The 16,578-nt window shown below is 40.5% G+C and overlaps 1 protein-coding gene across 1 annotated transcript; it reads left to right on the top strand.

Annotated features, from left to right (window-relative positions):
* Window positions 1-1,658: 1,658 nt before the first annotated feature.
* rerglb (RERG/RAS-like b) lies at window positions 1,659-16,124 on the top strand. Its single transcript, XM_075470473.1, has 5 exons — window positions 1,659-1,890; window positions 5,459-5,515; window positions 5,974-6,047; window positions 10,125-10,273; window positions 11,779-16,124. Exons 1-5 carry the CDS (start codon window positions 1,839-1,841, stop codon window positions 12,062-12,064), a joined length of 618 nt encoding a protein of 205 aa, XP_075326588.1. The 5' UTR covers window positions 1,659-1,838; the 3' UTR covers window positions 12,065-16,124.
* The last annotated feature ends 454 nt before the right edge of the window (window positions 16,125-16,578 follow it).

Genomic DNA, 16,578 nt, shown 5'->3' with positions numbered 1-16,578 from the left:
TACAAACTGGGAAAAGGGACGGACTCTCCTGTTTGCGTGTCCATGCACCTGATTACTGTGCAGGAGGGGAGCCAGCCGTGCTCATGTTGAAGCTGAGCCCCACCAGCTGCAACCTGTTTTCTAATCAAGATCTCTCCAAACTTTCTGCCCTGCTTCTTTCACACTGCCAGACTGAACACTCGACACACTGAACACGCTGCACTTAAAGTCAAACTTAAAATGATTAGGTGCTGTACAGTTCATTTTCTGACAGTTTACCCTTCAGACCTCCCTGCTCTTAACTGCTCACTTAGATTCCTCTCTGCTCATCTGCTACTGGAGCCTGCAGCACACCGGTCAGCCCGGATCCCAACTCAGCTTCAGCCGTTCTGTCAGCTCCCACTGTAATGAACAGACTCTAGCCTGCAATCAATTATTGTGTCTGTTTTTGAATTCACAAACCTATCAATACAATATTACTCTGAGGGCTATGAAGACCTTAATAACTGAGAAACACTATTCTTTCATGAACGCTGCATTCCAGCCCACTGTGAGAACTGCATCTCACACGAAACATTTTAGTGGTCGCATCATGGTTACTTTGGATTTATTTGGCTGCATTGCAGCCAGGATGGTCCGTCTTTATTGATGTTTCAGAACTGAAACCTAAAAGAAAGAGTCATCTAGCAAGACAATGACACAAAGCATGCATAACGCTCGATCATATTATGGACAAGGAAGAGGAAAAGTGGCCAGGACAAAATCCTGACCTTCATCCAACAGAAATCTTAAAACAAGTAGGTTATGTGAGGAAATCCATCAACATCCCAAAGTTTAAGCTGTTTTGCCTCAGAGCTACGGTACACATTTATACCTCTCCGATATGTAATATTAGATAATTGTCCCGAGTTAATATTTTCCTTTTGCTGAAGAAAACTCACAGGGGTTGATGCGGCTCTCAAGCAGCACATTCGTTGTAAGTAAATGTGATTTGTAGGAAAACATTCCTGGCAATAAAATGGTAAAATATATGTTTTAAACATCTAATTTAAAAGAATACAATGGTAAATGATAATCACACTTAATTTGATAAGATAAATGAAAAAATATAAAAAACTAAACACTTTGTTTGGTTTAGATTTGACTATTTATCTTTAAAAAACTCAATTATAACAACCAGTGTCATACCATTTCTGTAAAAAAAAAACTGGAACAAATCAGAGGTACACATAAATTCTTGAACAAAGGAGAGACTTTAACTTAAAACTTGTTCTCTGTTCTTTTCGAGGAAGGAAGGAAAGAGCTGCTGTATCATTGGTCTTTGAGGAATGACACAAATGTTCACAGATGGCAGAAAGACTACAGTTACAGTGTTAAGAGTAGGATTAGCACAATAGGTTCAGTCAGTCTTGACCATCGAGTGACCTCTATGTAGGAGGGGGCAGAGACGGGGAAGAGATATATAGGCGCAAAGAGAGGAAAGAAAAAGAGAAAGAAAGGAAAAAAGGAAAACAGAGTGAGGGGTAGAGAGGGGTGGGAGAAAGAGAAGGGCTACAGAAAAGAGAGAAAACAGACACAAGAGAGGTGCGAGAGAGAGAGAGAGAGAAAGAGCTCCAGGCACACAGACAGAGACAGAAAGGGGGGTGCCTGTTTACCTCACTCTCCCCTCTCTCTGGCTTTTAAAAGTGAAACAGCTCTTTGAAGAGGAAGGGGGCAGTGAGGGGTTGGGGGCAGTCCTGTACCTCAGCCACCCTGCCTGGACTATAAGGAGTATGTTGTGCGCCGAGGCAAAACCAAATACCAGACACAAGGCAGCGCTTCAGCCGAACAGGCAGCTGAGGACCTGACAGGACACAGGCATGAACGGCATCAAGCTGGCCCTTCTGGGAAGCCAGGGGGCTGGGAAATCAGGTGAGCAATGGAAAGGGGATTGTATTACAGACATCTGTAGAAAAAGACCGAAGCTGGATGGCATCACGCAAAGCTAACCTGCATGTTTTCCTTCGAGGTATTCTGATAAGGCGGTCACTTCAGTTATCCTCAGCTCAAAAGTATATATATATGTATGTAAAAAAAGAGGCAATTCTAAATTTAAATTGAAGGTGTGCTGAGTTGTTGTTTTGTTCGACCAACAGTCAAAACTCAAGAATTTTCACTTTACAATAATGTGTAATGAGAGGAAAGGTGCAAGTCGCCAACGCTGGAGAAACAGGAGCCAGAGAATGTTGGCATTTTTATCTAAAAATCCCTCTGACAGTATGATCATTATGAAAAACACTGATGATGAATATTCCATCAATCAGTTATCAAATTAAGAAATTATCCTGGTCACCTGACATGACTATTTCAGTGCAAACCCCGAAGACCTTCAAATAAACAATACAGATTTTAAGGTCTGCCGGTCTGTGCACTCAGTATTTTAATAATAATTTGTTGCAGTGAACTCGCTCATGCATAAAATGACATAACTTACATACAGTTTAATCCAGACGTCTGTTTGCATACAGAAGGATTTTGGTCTATAGAATTTGAAAGGCTTTAGTCTGTTTAAAACTTCCTCTGTAAGTCTGCTGAACTACAAACTGCATGAATGTTTTTGAGAGATGATTCCACATGTGTCCCGATCTAAATTTATAATACTGTGTAACATAAAAATTGTAAGATTTGACTGAAATATTTTCTTTTTCTTGAAGCCGTCACATCAAATTTCTGTTGACAAGTCATTCCTTTGATCCCAGGGTCCTGATGTATGCTCCCCGGCTCTGGGTTTCTAGTGAATGTTACAGTGTTTTCTAAAAAAAATAGATACAACGAACAATTCTAAACTAAAATGTGTCAGATTGAACCAGAACACAAGAGAATTAACAACTTGTTTCCAAACAGTTTAGTCTTTTGTCTGCATCTGCGGATACAAGGACTTTTTTTCAATGTAAAGAAATATGCATTTTCTCACCGACGGAGCTTCACTTTAACCATTGGAAAGCTGGTACTTTAGTCAGCTTTTCTCCTTTTAGTTTTAATGGCATATACGCATGGAATATTACTGCGACAAAAACAGGAGCAATGATGCAAGCGGAGAAATAAATGAGGATGTCCACTTGCCAGGTCTTTTGGCAGTTTTATGAAATCTGTTGCTAAAAGACAGCTATGCACACCCTCTGTACTTCTCAGTGGCCCCTCAATATAATACTATTTGGATGAATTTGCCTTTGAACCTTTCCACTGATAATGTATGACGGGGATCTCTGTTCTAATTTGTTTTTCAACTTGCTGACACATGGTCAGTCCAAAACTCACTGCAATGTTATAATTCTTCAAAAGACTTGATACAAATTGTAGACTGAGAAAAAAAAAAAAAAAAACAGAAGGAGAAGGAGAAGTTTCCCCCAAATGTCAGAGATCATGGAGATCCATAACAATTAATTGATGGGCAGAAGACTTGCATGTAATCAGAGAACTATCCAAAAGGCACTATTTGACTCAGGAGGCCATGTTTAGAATAAATCATAAATTTCAGCCCTCATAATGTCGTCCACTTGATATCAGACATGTGTCCTTTTTCTCATGCCATTGTCAGAAAAGAAAGCTGAGTTTCATCTTTAGATTAAAACATGTCAAACAGCAGGGTTTGTGCTGGCTAATTTGAAAACTAGCTAAATGAAGTTGCTTGTCCAAGCACCATGAAAGTTGATTTTTGACCATGTAAACTGTAACTTGTCCCCTAAATAAGAGAAAAATTTAAAAACTAATACATTTACCACAGAGCTGAACCATACTGTCACTGAGTGAAAACCCTTTTTCTTTTGTGACATATTAAGTCAGCTGAAAAATGTTCCTTTCAAGTCTCATCGTTGAAACCATCATTTTGAGAAGCTGAAGGATAAAACTGATCCTTTAAATATATACCGTTCTTAAACCAGACATGTCACTATGACAACATGAAAGGATGGTATTACACTGGATTGTGCAGACTGTGTTTCTGATAATCATGATCCTGAATCAGGCTTGTACTAAGTTTGACTGGACATCATACCTAAACCCCACCTAATTAAAAAGAAATAAAGACATTTAAAAAAGAAACTCAGTCTCATTTCCTTACGTTTGAGAGTTGTTGCTTGTTAGGTTCAGAGCCTCCATGAGACATTATAGTCAGTAAAGAAAATGTGAGCCTTTTCCCATCTCTGTTGGCAACGGCGGCAACCGCTGTGAAAATTTTGCATTTACACCCATGTGTTGTGTTCCCATTGATGCCCGAGCTAAGCTGAAGCCAATTAAAACCCGTGTCTACTGCATAGTCATTTAACACGGGACTGAACGGCGATCAAACAGTGGGATCTTTGAGCTGTGCACTAGCACTGGGTGGAAGTTGGAAAAAGGACAACACCGATGCATGATCAGTTATTCTACTTAATGCTTTACCTGCTGTTTTGCTGTTGTAAATGAATCTTTTCACTGACTTTGCTGTGTTGCTGGAACGTCTAACACCAGAATGTGTAATTGCTTTGTCCCCAGAGCAAAGCAGTTTTAATCATAAAGGCTCAAAAGTTGGAAATTGTGACATAGAAAGATAGATAGGTAGATAGATAGATTTATTCTCAAAAGAAAATCATTTGTATATAATTTGTGCGATAACTTGAATTTTCTGGGTCAAACATTGAATATTTAGTTTGAGTTTTTTCAGCACTGTCTAAGCTGCGGGGGCAGGAGTTATAGGACTCTTGACGCTACTTGAGATTCTTGTTGCACATGTTTTAGACCGACTTTACTGCATTCTCGCTTCATAAAACCATGGGATGTCTTGATCCTCGCTGCCTAGTAATGAAGTGGAGCTGTTTTGCAGATTCTGTAGCCTCTGGAACTATTTGTGCATGCTTGCGTCCTTTTAGTACGATTTCTGCTCTGCTTGTTGCTTTCAGTGCATGTTTTGTTGTTTTGCTCTTTGAATGTAGCGACCTTTGTGTGAGAGATGGCGCCACAAGAATTCCAATTGAAACAAAGTGGTACTGAAAGTCTTTGTCTTTTCCAAAATGCATGCATGAGTACATTTATGTACACGCAGTATCCATATTTGCGTGCCCTCGTCGCTGAAGTTGAATCTCTTTTCAACCCCTGTAGAGGCCCACCATAAGCAAAGCTCAGCACTTGAAACTCTAGCTCACAATTGAGACTGATTGTCTCTGGGACCTAAATTAGCCCAGCCAGTCAGTTTTATATGTAACTTGTAGTGTAGAAGGGGGACGAATATAACCATTCCATTTGCCAAATATGCACACAGTCCTTCCAGCAAAGCCGTTCAGCCTCTTTCATGTGAGGCTAAAGTTTCACCACTCTGGTCCTAAATACTGTTGGCACTGTGCTGTGCCTGCGGGGGTGAATAAGGGTCTTTTTTTTTCTCCCCACTGCTGCCACCTGTGAGGAATGAGAGTGTAATGATGCCATGATTGATAATGTTTTTTCTCATTTCATCTGTTTCTTCCAGCTGTCCTTGTGCGGTTCCTGACCAGACGCTTCATCGGTGAATATGCCTCCAATGCCAGTAAGTGTTTCCAGATTTGGCAAAAATGATACTTTGATGAGGATTTGAATTGGGCTCTAGAGAAGCCTTTATGCACAGACACCATGCAGCCCCACAGGCACTTGGAGATTTGAAGTTTTCACCTAAGTAGCCTTGTCATCAGCTTAAAGGTGCAGTTTGTCATTTTTGGGCTTTTTTTGTAGGTTTAATGAGATGATTGATGATTGGGTCGTGTTGGCTGTTTTACCCCCGTTTACAGAATTAATGCTAAGCTAACCATCTCCTAATTGTTGTCAACTTTGAAAAGATAGATATATTTGTGATTTGGTTTTTAAATTTGATATTTTAGCTGCTGAAATATTGTCAAAATTCAAGATGATACAAAATTACAGCACATATAAAGTAAACAAAAAAAAACAATTATTTTGACATCAATCAATCCATTAATCATTTTTGTGTGTTTTGAATCTTAATCACAGACTCACTATACAATAAAAGACTGTCAATCGACGGCAGGCAGCTGAATCTGGAAGTTTTTGACCCCTGCTCTCAGGTACAGTATATCTCACCCAGTAAGGCTAACATTGTTCCTTGTTTTCAGAACTAACAGTACTATATTATAAAAGTGGAGCTGCTGCAGGAGGAGTTCCTGTTTTGAATTCTACTATTTCCTCATTTCATCATGCAGATTGAAAATCTATTCCTCATGTTTTCTTGTCCCATGCTTAATGCATGCGTGGCCTGCAACCAGAAGCAAGTTAAGCCCCTGAGAATATGAGACACATGAGACTGACGTCTTTTTGTGAAAAGACACTAAAACCACATTCATTCTCTTTAGCTATTCAGGGAGATTGGGTAAATACCAGAACATAACTTACAATTATTTATATTTATTTATTTTTTTTGTCATTGTTACCAAAAAAAGTCTACAAAAGAGTGGAACATAACAACTATAAAACACTGGCTGGTTTTCAGGCTGCAGGGGAAGCTGCACATGTCCTTGACCTTTAGTGAGCTGTGGTCATTTATTTACCTACACATGTTCATTCTCCACTGCACTTATTCTGGGAATCCAGAGGGTTTTACGAGAGTATCCTGAGGAGATGTGTGCTGACTGCTGTTTCTTTGAAGAAAGAAGCCACATAAACTGCTCACTACTCTTTCAGCAAGAGGGAGAGGCCTATTACCTCAGACTTAGTATTTCACTGGAATGCCCCCAGGCTCCGCAGAACAAGAACCGGTCATTGTCTTTGCCAGTTGGACTCACTGTAACGCCACACTCTTATGAGGAACAATGAGTTCATATCCTGCATTTCTGACCTGGACAGCGTAATGAAACGATGGAGTTAATAAAGAGAATGTGGTTTAAAAGAGGTATTTACAGTGCTCAGGCATGTTCATGCCTTGTATGGTTTTATTCTGCGCATGTGTCCTTAGGGTCACGCTGTGTGCAGTCTTAGTCCATCTCTGCTTATCTTTGGTGGTGTCTAAGGCCCCTTTTTCTCCTAATATGCCAGAGAACACGGTCAGTCCATTTGTTCTTCACACAGGGTCAAACGGGCTGCTGTAAATTCCTCTTGTTGTACAAAATGTGGGGAACTTGTTGCATATGTCATCATGTGCGATATTCCTGATATCATACAGTCATGTGAAACAGAAAGTGTAACCGCTTTTAATTCTATGTAGAATAGAATAGAAAAATACTTGATTCATTCAAATTAGTAAAGTAGCTCAAACAATTATAAATATTTACAATGATTGTATATTAGATATCAATAATAATAATATTACTACTACTACTACTACTACTACTACTAATAGACTAGATAAATAAATAAATAAATATGAGAAGAACTCAGGAGTCACTGTTATAAAGCCTTATGGCTGTGGGAACAAAGGACCTTCTGAACCTCTCAGTCCTGCAGCACAGAGAGATTAGCCTCTCACTGCAGCTGCTCCTCTGTCCTGCCAGGATGCTGTGGAGAGGATGTTTATTGTTCTCCAAAACAGAATATAATTTCCTCCTCATCCGTTGCTCCACCACAGCACTGAGAGGGTCCAGCCTTCTGCCTACAACAGAACCAGCCTTTTTCACCAGTTTGTCCAGGCGCCTTTTTGTCTGTAGTGCAACTCCCCCAGCAGACAACAGCATAGAACAGTGCACTCTCAATGATAGTGTGATGAAACATGCACATCATAACACTACAGATATTGAAGGACCTGAGCCATCTCAGGAAGAAGAGACTCCTGTACTCTGCTTCTATGTTGGCAGACCACTCCAGTTTATTATCCAGCACCACCCCCAGGCATTTGCAGGTCTGAACAGTCTCTATCTCCCCTTCATCAATGTAGACTGACTGGTATGGAGTTTTAGATCTCCTGAAGTCCACCACCAGCTCTTTGGTCTTGGTGTTGTTCAGGAGAAAATAATTATTTTTGGTCCAGCCATAGAAGGACTACACAAGGTCCCTGTACTCCTTCTCCTGTTCATCAGAATACTTCTGTATGTGGCAGGACTCTGAGTTGTACCTGAAGTCCGATGTGTACAGGGTGAAAAGAAAAGTAGCCAAAACAGTACCCTGCGGAGCCCCAGTACTGCTTTCCAGTGTTCCAGAAACATCTCCCCATCCTGACATACTGTGGTCTGGCAGACAAACAGTCTATAGTCCATGATGTCAGGGAGGGGGGCACACCCATACCTAGAAGCTTGTCTTTCAGTATGGGAGGCCATATGGTGTTGAAGTTACTGGAGAAGTCAAAGAACATGATTCTGTACAGAATCGCGTCTTCCACTCCTATGTGTTTCTGGTAGGCAAACTGGAGGGGATCAAGAGCTGAGCAACCTGCAGGCTCATGCGACAAACAAAGAGTCTCTCCAAGGTCTTCATGATATGAGATGTCAAAGCCACCGGTCTGTAGTCATTCACCTCCACGGGTATGAGACAAGAAGTTTTCCACAGCACCGGGACTTTTTCCATCTGAAGGCTCATATTGAAGAGCCCCCGAAGAGGGACTATTAGTTGACCAGCACAGTCCCTCAGAAGCCTTGGACAAACTCCATCTGGGCCTGAAGCCCTCCCTCATTTAAGTCTGCTGAGCTTAGCTCCAACCTCCTGGAGGCCTGGAGGTGGTAGCTGCCACAGATGTGAAGGTGCAGCTGTGCTCAGGATGCCTGGTGGTGGAAGCTGCCACAGATGTGTGATATGCAGCTGTGCTCAGGATGCCTGGTGGTGGAAGCTGCCGCAGAGGTGGATGTGTAGTCTGATGAATCAAGACTTAATAAAAAATGATAAGAACAGATTAAGAACGCTTTACATATTGCACCTTTTCTTTATGAACCAGAAACTAAGCCAAAATGTGGATCCCCTCTTAAGGTCCCACCATAGTATTTAATTCGGTTAAGGTCTGGAGTCTGACTGGACCATTGCAACACCTTGAATTTTTTTCTTTTACAGCCATCCTGTTGAAGATTTGCTTGGTATTACTGTTCTGTTACTTGACCCACTATCAGCCAAGCTTCAGCTGTCAGACAGATGACCTCATATTTGACTTTAGAATACTTTGGTATACTTTGACAAACCCAAATCATCACCACTCCACCCCCCTGCTTCACAGTTGGTATGAGGTGTTTGTGCTAATATGCTGTGTTTGGCTTCCTCCAAACGTGGTGCTGTACATTATGGCCAAACATCTCCACTTTGCTCTCGTCTGTCACACATTGTTCCAGGTGTCTCGTGTTCCAGATGCAATTTTGCAAACCTACGCTGATGTGTTCTCTTTAGAGAGAAGAGGCTTTCTCCTGCAACCATTCAAAACAAGCCATACATGTTCAGTCTATTTCTGATAGTAACATCATGAACTTTAGAATTTAAGATGCTAACTAATACCTGTAGAGTCTGAGATGCAGCTCTTGAGTTTTTCTCTACCCACGGTCTCACCTTGGAATAAACTTGTTGGGATGTCCACTCCTTGAAAGATTGGCAGCTGTCGTGAATGTTTTCCACTAAAACATTCGACTAATCTTTCTCACTGTAGAATGACGGACAACAAATAGTTTAGAAATGGCCTTATAACCTTATAACCCTTCCCAGATTGATGGGCAGTAGCAGTTGCTTCTCTAAGATCATTGCTGATGTCTTTCCTTTCTGGCATTGTGTTAACACCTGAATGCTCCTGACCAGCAAACTTCTGTTATCATAGAGGTGCTCACACTTGCCGATGATCAATTAATCAAGTACATTTGATTAGCAGCACCTGGCTACCACTTAAGCTTCTCAATTTAGGCAAAACTGTAATTTCTTTTTCTTTCTTAAACAGATAGTGAAATAGTGCAATGTGCCATGTCTCGTTGTACATCTGGGGTATTTTCAAATAACTGTAATTGATACATTTTGTTTTGTAGCAATATCTCCTGAGAGTCAGTGATGGAAATGACTTAATACTTTACCATCAGGGGAGGCTAAGTTGAATATAAGTAGTTATTCAAACACCAAACTGTGAGTAACTTATAGTACTAACTAACAACAAATTCCTCTGACTGTAAAGACAGTCCATAGAACATGTGATGTGGAATCTGAATGACATTTGGTCACTGTGAGTCCAAAGTGAAAATTGTTGTTCCTGTTGGCAGAACTCAGAGGTCAGGTGCATAATGGAGGAGCCAGTGGACTGGGCAGATGGCTTTGTGGTGGTGTACAACATCAACGACCGCACTTCCTTCATCAACGCCAATGACATCTTGCGGCAGATACGAGAGGCACGCATGGACAACTGCAAAGGGTCAGAGGCAACAAATCGTAGCAAGTCGAGATAAATAATTGTGAATCAGCCTAAAATATTTGTTTCAACTAACTTTTGAGGTGCTCTAACATTGGAGAGGCATAACAACTCTATGATACGGGGGCAAGATCACTCTTGAATTTGCTCCCTAAATTTACAGATTTTTCTGTCATTGTCAGATTAAACAGATCTTTGTTAAAAGCCATGTATAAATAAACTACACCTGATGCCGACTGCAGTAGGAACGAATAGGCACAACCTGGACTTTTATGGCATTTTGAGATTAGCCTGTGGATTTAAAATGATTTCCAGGCGTGATGTCTCCATATACGGTGTCCCAGAGGTAGACAGTACAACCACATCAGGCAAAAGAAAATGACTTTCTAAAAGCACTTTGAACTGTTTGTACATGAAATGTGCTATACAAATAAATTTGATTTGATTTTGATTTGATTTGATTTGATAAAAAGCATCTCACAAGTCATGAATTTTAAGACAGCATTTCACAAAGCACATTTTAGAAAAACTCGACAGCAAAATCAAAAAACAAAAAACAAAATTACAAACCAAAACACATCAGTTTCATAAAATACAAAGACAGATAACATTAGAAAAGTCAACAACAAAATGCAACATTTCACAAAACATAGTCTTTCAAAAGTGTTTCATTATCTGTTGTGTTTTTCTGAAATGTCTTTTGTCCCAAATTTCTTGTTGCACCTTTATTTTTCACACCTCATTGCCACCTTACAAATGAGCACCTTCAAGCGGGACTCTAAATGGATAAAAATGCTTCTCCTTAAATGCTCAATGTAGACTGCCAAAAAACGGAAAAAAACCCCCAAACAAACCAAAACATCAATATAGGTTTCAAGATTCCCCAAATGATGCTTTGAGAACAATATAAAACAAAAACAACACAATGCTAAGCATGAGTCACACCGTGGTATAACCCAGGCATACTGCGAACACTGCAGCGAAACAGAACAAAACAAAGCTGCCCCAGTTCCTTTGAAGCTGCGCAGGGATGTTCGTGCAGGATTGAGTTTGAGGAATGCTGGGAGTCCTTACTGCGCATTGCACACTCTCATCAATGATTCATGATGTTGAATAAGGGGCTCACAACAACCCAACTGAATTTGATGTGCGGAAAAAAGGGCCATTCACATCTATCAGGCTGTCTGGCCTGTGCTAAGGCATACTGGTAATGTGGAGGGAAGAGATGTGTTGCATGGTATTTGGGAGTAAATGAAGATCAGTTACCCATGGCGGAGATAAGAAGACCAAATGTTTCAAAGTAGAAAGGGTGGGACGAGTCTGTCCTGGATGATACTGGATTTGGTGATATGGTAACGCAGAACTAATCGAAATATTTTGAAAATGAAAAAAAGAAAAAAAGAGTAAAACAGCACAATGATCCATGCAGCAGGATATTAATGACTCTGCAGCAGAGGCGTAATTTAGCCTGCAACATTGCCAGTCACTAACTCGAATTCCTGTTTCAGGGAGATAGATGTCCCCGTGTGCCTGGTGGGTAACAAGCAAGACCTGTGCCACGCCCGGCAGGTGCGAGAGGACGAAGGCCGCTGCCTGGCGCAGGAGAACCGCTGTCACTTCCAGGAGGTCTCAGCAGCTGAGAGCTACCAGGACATCGCCAACCTCTTCACACAGCTCATTCGGCAGGTGATGGAGCACCTGAAGTACCGTGCCGACCGGAGACGCTACAGTGGCTCCAAATCCATGGCCAAACTGATCAACAATGTGTTTGGCAAGAGGAGGAAATCTGTGTGATGATGTCAGATGTTGGGATGTTGCTTTTATTACAGACCCATACTGAAAGGAAAGAGCCGAGATGTTACATGCTGGGTCACAAAACTGTTAACCACAAAAACAGTGGCACACACGCTTCATATTGTTCATGTTGTCAGCAACATGGATGGCTGGAAAGCTTGGATGGTTCCACATTTGGACACTTGAGCCCCGTTTCCACTATGCAGTCCGGTACGGGTCGGTTCAGAACGGCTCGCTTATTTCAGTGTTTCCACTACCACGAAAGCGTACCGGTCCCATGGTACCCGTTACCATTTTTGTAACCCTTCTGCTTGCGGTACCTAGCACACAGGACCGGTTCCCTTGGGGAGGATAAGCAGGTTTGCTTTGGCACGCACTCCGCCCACCCCTTAGGGTCCCCTTTGTACAGTGGGAACGCAAAGCTGACCCCAAAGCGACCCGACCCGTACCGATACGAAGTGACCCGAACCATACTGACAGTGGAAACGAGGCTTTTGTCAGGAGCCTGCTGCTTTGGTTTGAATGGAAAGGGTTCCACTGAAGCATTGCCATGGCAACATAGAAACTGTTGTCCCTCAATCAAATGTGTTTCATTGTGTATTTTAACTTCTATCTATGATGCTTCGTAATCTTAACTAAGTCAACTCCTACAAAGCAAAGTAGTACAGTAGAGGATAGGAAAAGGAAACAAAAACAAAGATTAAACGAATAATAATAAAAAAGTAATAACCAGCAGTGCCATGGTTTGAGTGGGGTAACCACCCCTCTTTCCCCTCAGTGATTATGCTGAATGCACTAATGTTTGCATGAGCAAACTGTGACATCAGATAGCACCATAAGGAAGGATTAATGTGGATGTGACGCTTGACAGTGGGCTGGCCTGACTTTTGGAATTGTAGCAGCAATCAGTTATGAGATCAGGATGATTAGTCAGACAGTTTGATTGGCTGGCACCTTCACTGTCGCTTGAAATAGGTAAGCTCTTCTAAACTTTCCACCACAAGCTACGCTAGCAAAGTAAAGCATCTGACCCAGCAGTAAGTTTGGCTATGCAAGACGTCAACTCATTCAAAGTAAATGAGAAGTGAGACCACTGACGCCTGAAAAGCACAAGTGTGAATCCACCCTGTTTGTACCAGCAGTTTAGTCATGTTGGACTTGCTGCAGTGTTCATCGAAACTGTTGCAACAAAGTAGGAATAGCTCTGGAAACTAATCAGTGACACAGTTTCAACTTCAACCTTTAAGTGGTATTTGTTGATTTTGTTATTGCTGCAAAAGAATATTTGACAATTTGCAGCTGTTGCATTCAAACCTAACTCAAAGGGCTCTTGACCGAGTGTCAGTCTGTGAAGAGTTGGGCATAAGAATCTGTTTCATCCGTCTGTGGGTCTCCAATAACAACATTTTTGTACATATGTATAATCTTTGGCAAGTTTTTTCTTTGCTTTGTTGCTTGAGATTAGCCTTGGATGGGTTTTGGGTTTTTATAAGTATTTAGAAAGCACTAATTATGTTGTTGGTCAAAGGTAAGGAGGCCATTAAACTGGTGCTTCAGTATCCAGGTTAGACAAGCATTAAAAAAACATAGTTAATTTAAAACATTTATATTAAGACGTTTCACAAATGAGCATTAAGCATTAAGACGTTTCGCAAATGAGCAATTCTGTTTAGAAAATACAGTATTTTCCTCATGTAAAAACCCTGCAAGCCCACAAAGTCCCCCCCCATGTGTCTAGTTAACTAATCAGCTATTGTCTGTACTTTGCTGCACATTCAAAAAACAAGTCTAATCAGACAGAGAAAAGGAAAATGCCTGTGCAAGAGTCAGCGGGGTCTTCCAGTAAACAATTAGTGGTTTCCGTCATATGATGTTTACTTCTGTCCTCAGTGAATTAGAGCAAAGCCCGCATTAATACAGCCTGAAACTATCAGAATTATGAAATAAGTCTAATGACTCATTCACAACAGCAGATTTGGAAGCACTCAATCAAACAGTGCCAGCTTGTAATACTTTACAAGTTTTGGTGAACAGTCAAGCCCCTGCAGCAGACTCAGCTATGTGTCAAGCATCATGTCTAAATGGTTTATCGCTGCAGTTTTTCATTTAATACAAAACCTGAAATAGACCGAGAAGCTTTGATTAGCTGTAATCAATGTGTCGTCCGTCTTTCACTCGTCAGACCTTTAATATCACAACATGACGACATTCATGACTGATTATTAGCTGTTGATTGGCCAGTGACAAAGAAACGCTCACATCTGGCCAGCTCTTAAATCAAATATTTGTTTTGCACGGCACCAGACTCTCATCGGTGAGCTCGCACATGTTTCTCACTGCTGGCCAGAGAGAAAAAATCTGCATCACATTATCATCAGCAATCCAAAGAGAGCTTAATTTGAATCTGAATAAAAAATTATGTGTGTGTTTGTTTGAGAGAGAGAGAGAGAGAGAGAGAGAGAGAGAGAGAGAGAGAGAGAGAGAGAGAGAGAGAGATAGATAGATAGATAGATAGATAGATAGATAGATAGATAGATAGATAGATTATGTGTCCCTTTGCGTAATTCCCGTGAAGGACTTGTGATCTATCCAGGGTTATACCCCGTCTCTTTCCAAATGTCAGCTGGGATTGGCTCCGATAACCCTGTGACCCTCCCAGAGGATGAGGCTGGTAGAGATGATGGATGGATTGGCTGATAGGAAATGCAGGACATTTTTACTCAGCTTAATGAATAGGTTTACAAACATGTTTTCACAGCTATGCAGCTCCTTGGAAGTCATAGTGTTTTGTCTTAGTTTTCTGTGTAAAAAGACAAAACATTCGCCTGAGAAACACTAAAGGAAGAGAAATCCTATTGATTTATCTATTTTCAGCCATGCCTATGAGGGATAAAGCCAAATCGAATGTTTGACAAATGAAAAAAATAATCAGTGGTTTTTATCATTTTTAAGATCTGATTGCAACAAAAGTGAGTTAAGTTTCATTCTGCTTTTAGATGACAGATCTGTCTGGCACAAATCTGGCACAACATGAGAGGATACTCTGCTATTCATATCCTTTTAGATAAATCTTAACCTTTCAGATTTTCAGTTGAATATTTTCTCCCACTGGCTGTCAAACTTGACTGGTATTCAAAGTGAGAGAATGTGCACATGGTTTTTTGTTGCAGCATAACCTTAATTACACATTAAACACAGCTTGTTTTGAGTCTCCGTAACCTTAGATAGATTGTCAAAGTGTGTTTGGGATCAGGGCTATAGTAAGAAATTCAAAACTTGCCCTCATTGGTGCCATCTGGAAATGAAATTATTACTTAAGTTTGTTTTTATGTCCTGTGGCAATGTTTCAGTTTTGAACTATTTAGTGAGCAATTGTTTTCCTTTTGGACTCAGTCTGCATGGGCTGACTTTATGTAATGTTCTTCTCACTGCCCAAGCAGCCACTGACTGAAACAACACAATCCACAGCGTTCCACATTAGAAGTACATACTTGTCCATTTTGAATAGCTTTTGAATAGCCTACGCTTCCTTACACTCTTAAAAATTTAGTTTCTTACTTGAGCAGGTAATTCTAAACCATTTGGAGCCGTGTTGCTCACTTGTTTTTTGCATTGAGGTTATACCTTTACTGTCTTTTTCTTACACTTTAGCTTAGCATTGATGCAGTTATTGTACAAGAACATGACATTTTTTAATCATGTAGCATTCTGGCGATATTAACCAGTTTTTTTTATTTTTTTACAGGTTTTGTTGTATAACCTACCATGTATATTGTGTATATAATGTATCCATTACCATATGTAATTAGTTAATAAAAAAGCTATATCTTGAATGTGAACCCAAGACAACTAAAATGGATGATTAACACATACCAGTTAAGGACATGAACTCTATGCTGTTTTTCCTCTCTGATCCAGTTATGTCACGTTGAAGCTGTACAGAAAGAATGTGCCAGACATCTTGATGAATAAGTTCATATATACAACATCTTGTGAATGAATGTTCCAATTGTAAATACTTTGAAAATATTGGTTGTTCTAGAGGAAATTAAGATTAAACATGGCATAATAAGGTGGTTGTTTTAGTTCTTCCAGGGGACTACACAAATGCTTTGGGCTTAACTTTAATGAGATGACCGTGAGAGGAGACATTTCTTTAAATCCCAGGGAAAAAAGAGATATTTCCTGTGTGTATTTTGCTAAAAATAGCCAAACTGGAGGAAGGAGAAGTAAGGAATAGTCCACTGATATAATGATGTTTTTATAAACGAAGCAGCATTCTGAAGCAGTTCCACTAGATGGCAGCACAGATAATTCAATACGGAACATGATGTTTTGCGATGTCTTGTTCGATAATTTCCTCTTCATAATCAAACACTTCAATAGACCTTTTACAAGCAAACATTCTGAATGGTTCCAGTAGGGAAAGCCCAACAACATTAACGATGGCTGCATTCTACTTAAAGGATATCTCACTCTCCTGCAAGCTGCTTCATTCTAATGGTCTTCTGGGG

This window comes from Odontesthes bonariensis, chromosome 7 (assembly GCF_027942865.1).
Source record: "Odontesthes bonariensis isolate fOdoBon6 chromosome 7, fOdoBon6.hap1, whole genome shotgun sequence".
Taxonomy (NCBI): domain Eukaryota; kingdom Metazoa; phylum Chordata; class Actinopteri; order Atheriniformes; family Atherinopsidae; genus Odontesthes; species Odontesthes bonariensis.
This window is presented reverse-complemented; position numbering and strand designations above follow the sequence as displayed.

Excerpts from the sequence above, each read along its gene's own strand:
- rerglb (XM_075470473.1), top strand. The coding sequence starts at position 1,839 with ATGAACGGCATCAAGCTGGCCCTTCTGGGAAGCCAGGGGGCTGGGAAA. Across the intron at positions 1,891-5,458 it reads CCAGGGGGCTGGGAAATCAG|CTGTCCTTGTGCGGTTCCTG; the intron begins GTGAGCAATGGA and ends TGTTTCTTCCAG. Across the intron at positions 10,274-11,778 it reads CGCATGGACAACTGCAAAGG|GGAGATAGATGTCCCCGTGT; the intron begins GTCAGAGGCAAC and ends TTCCTGTTTCAG.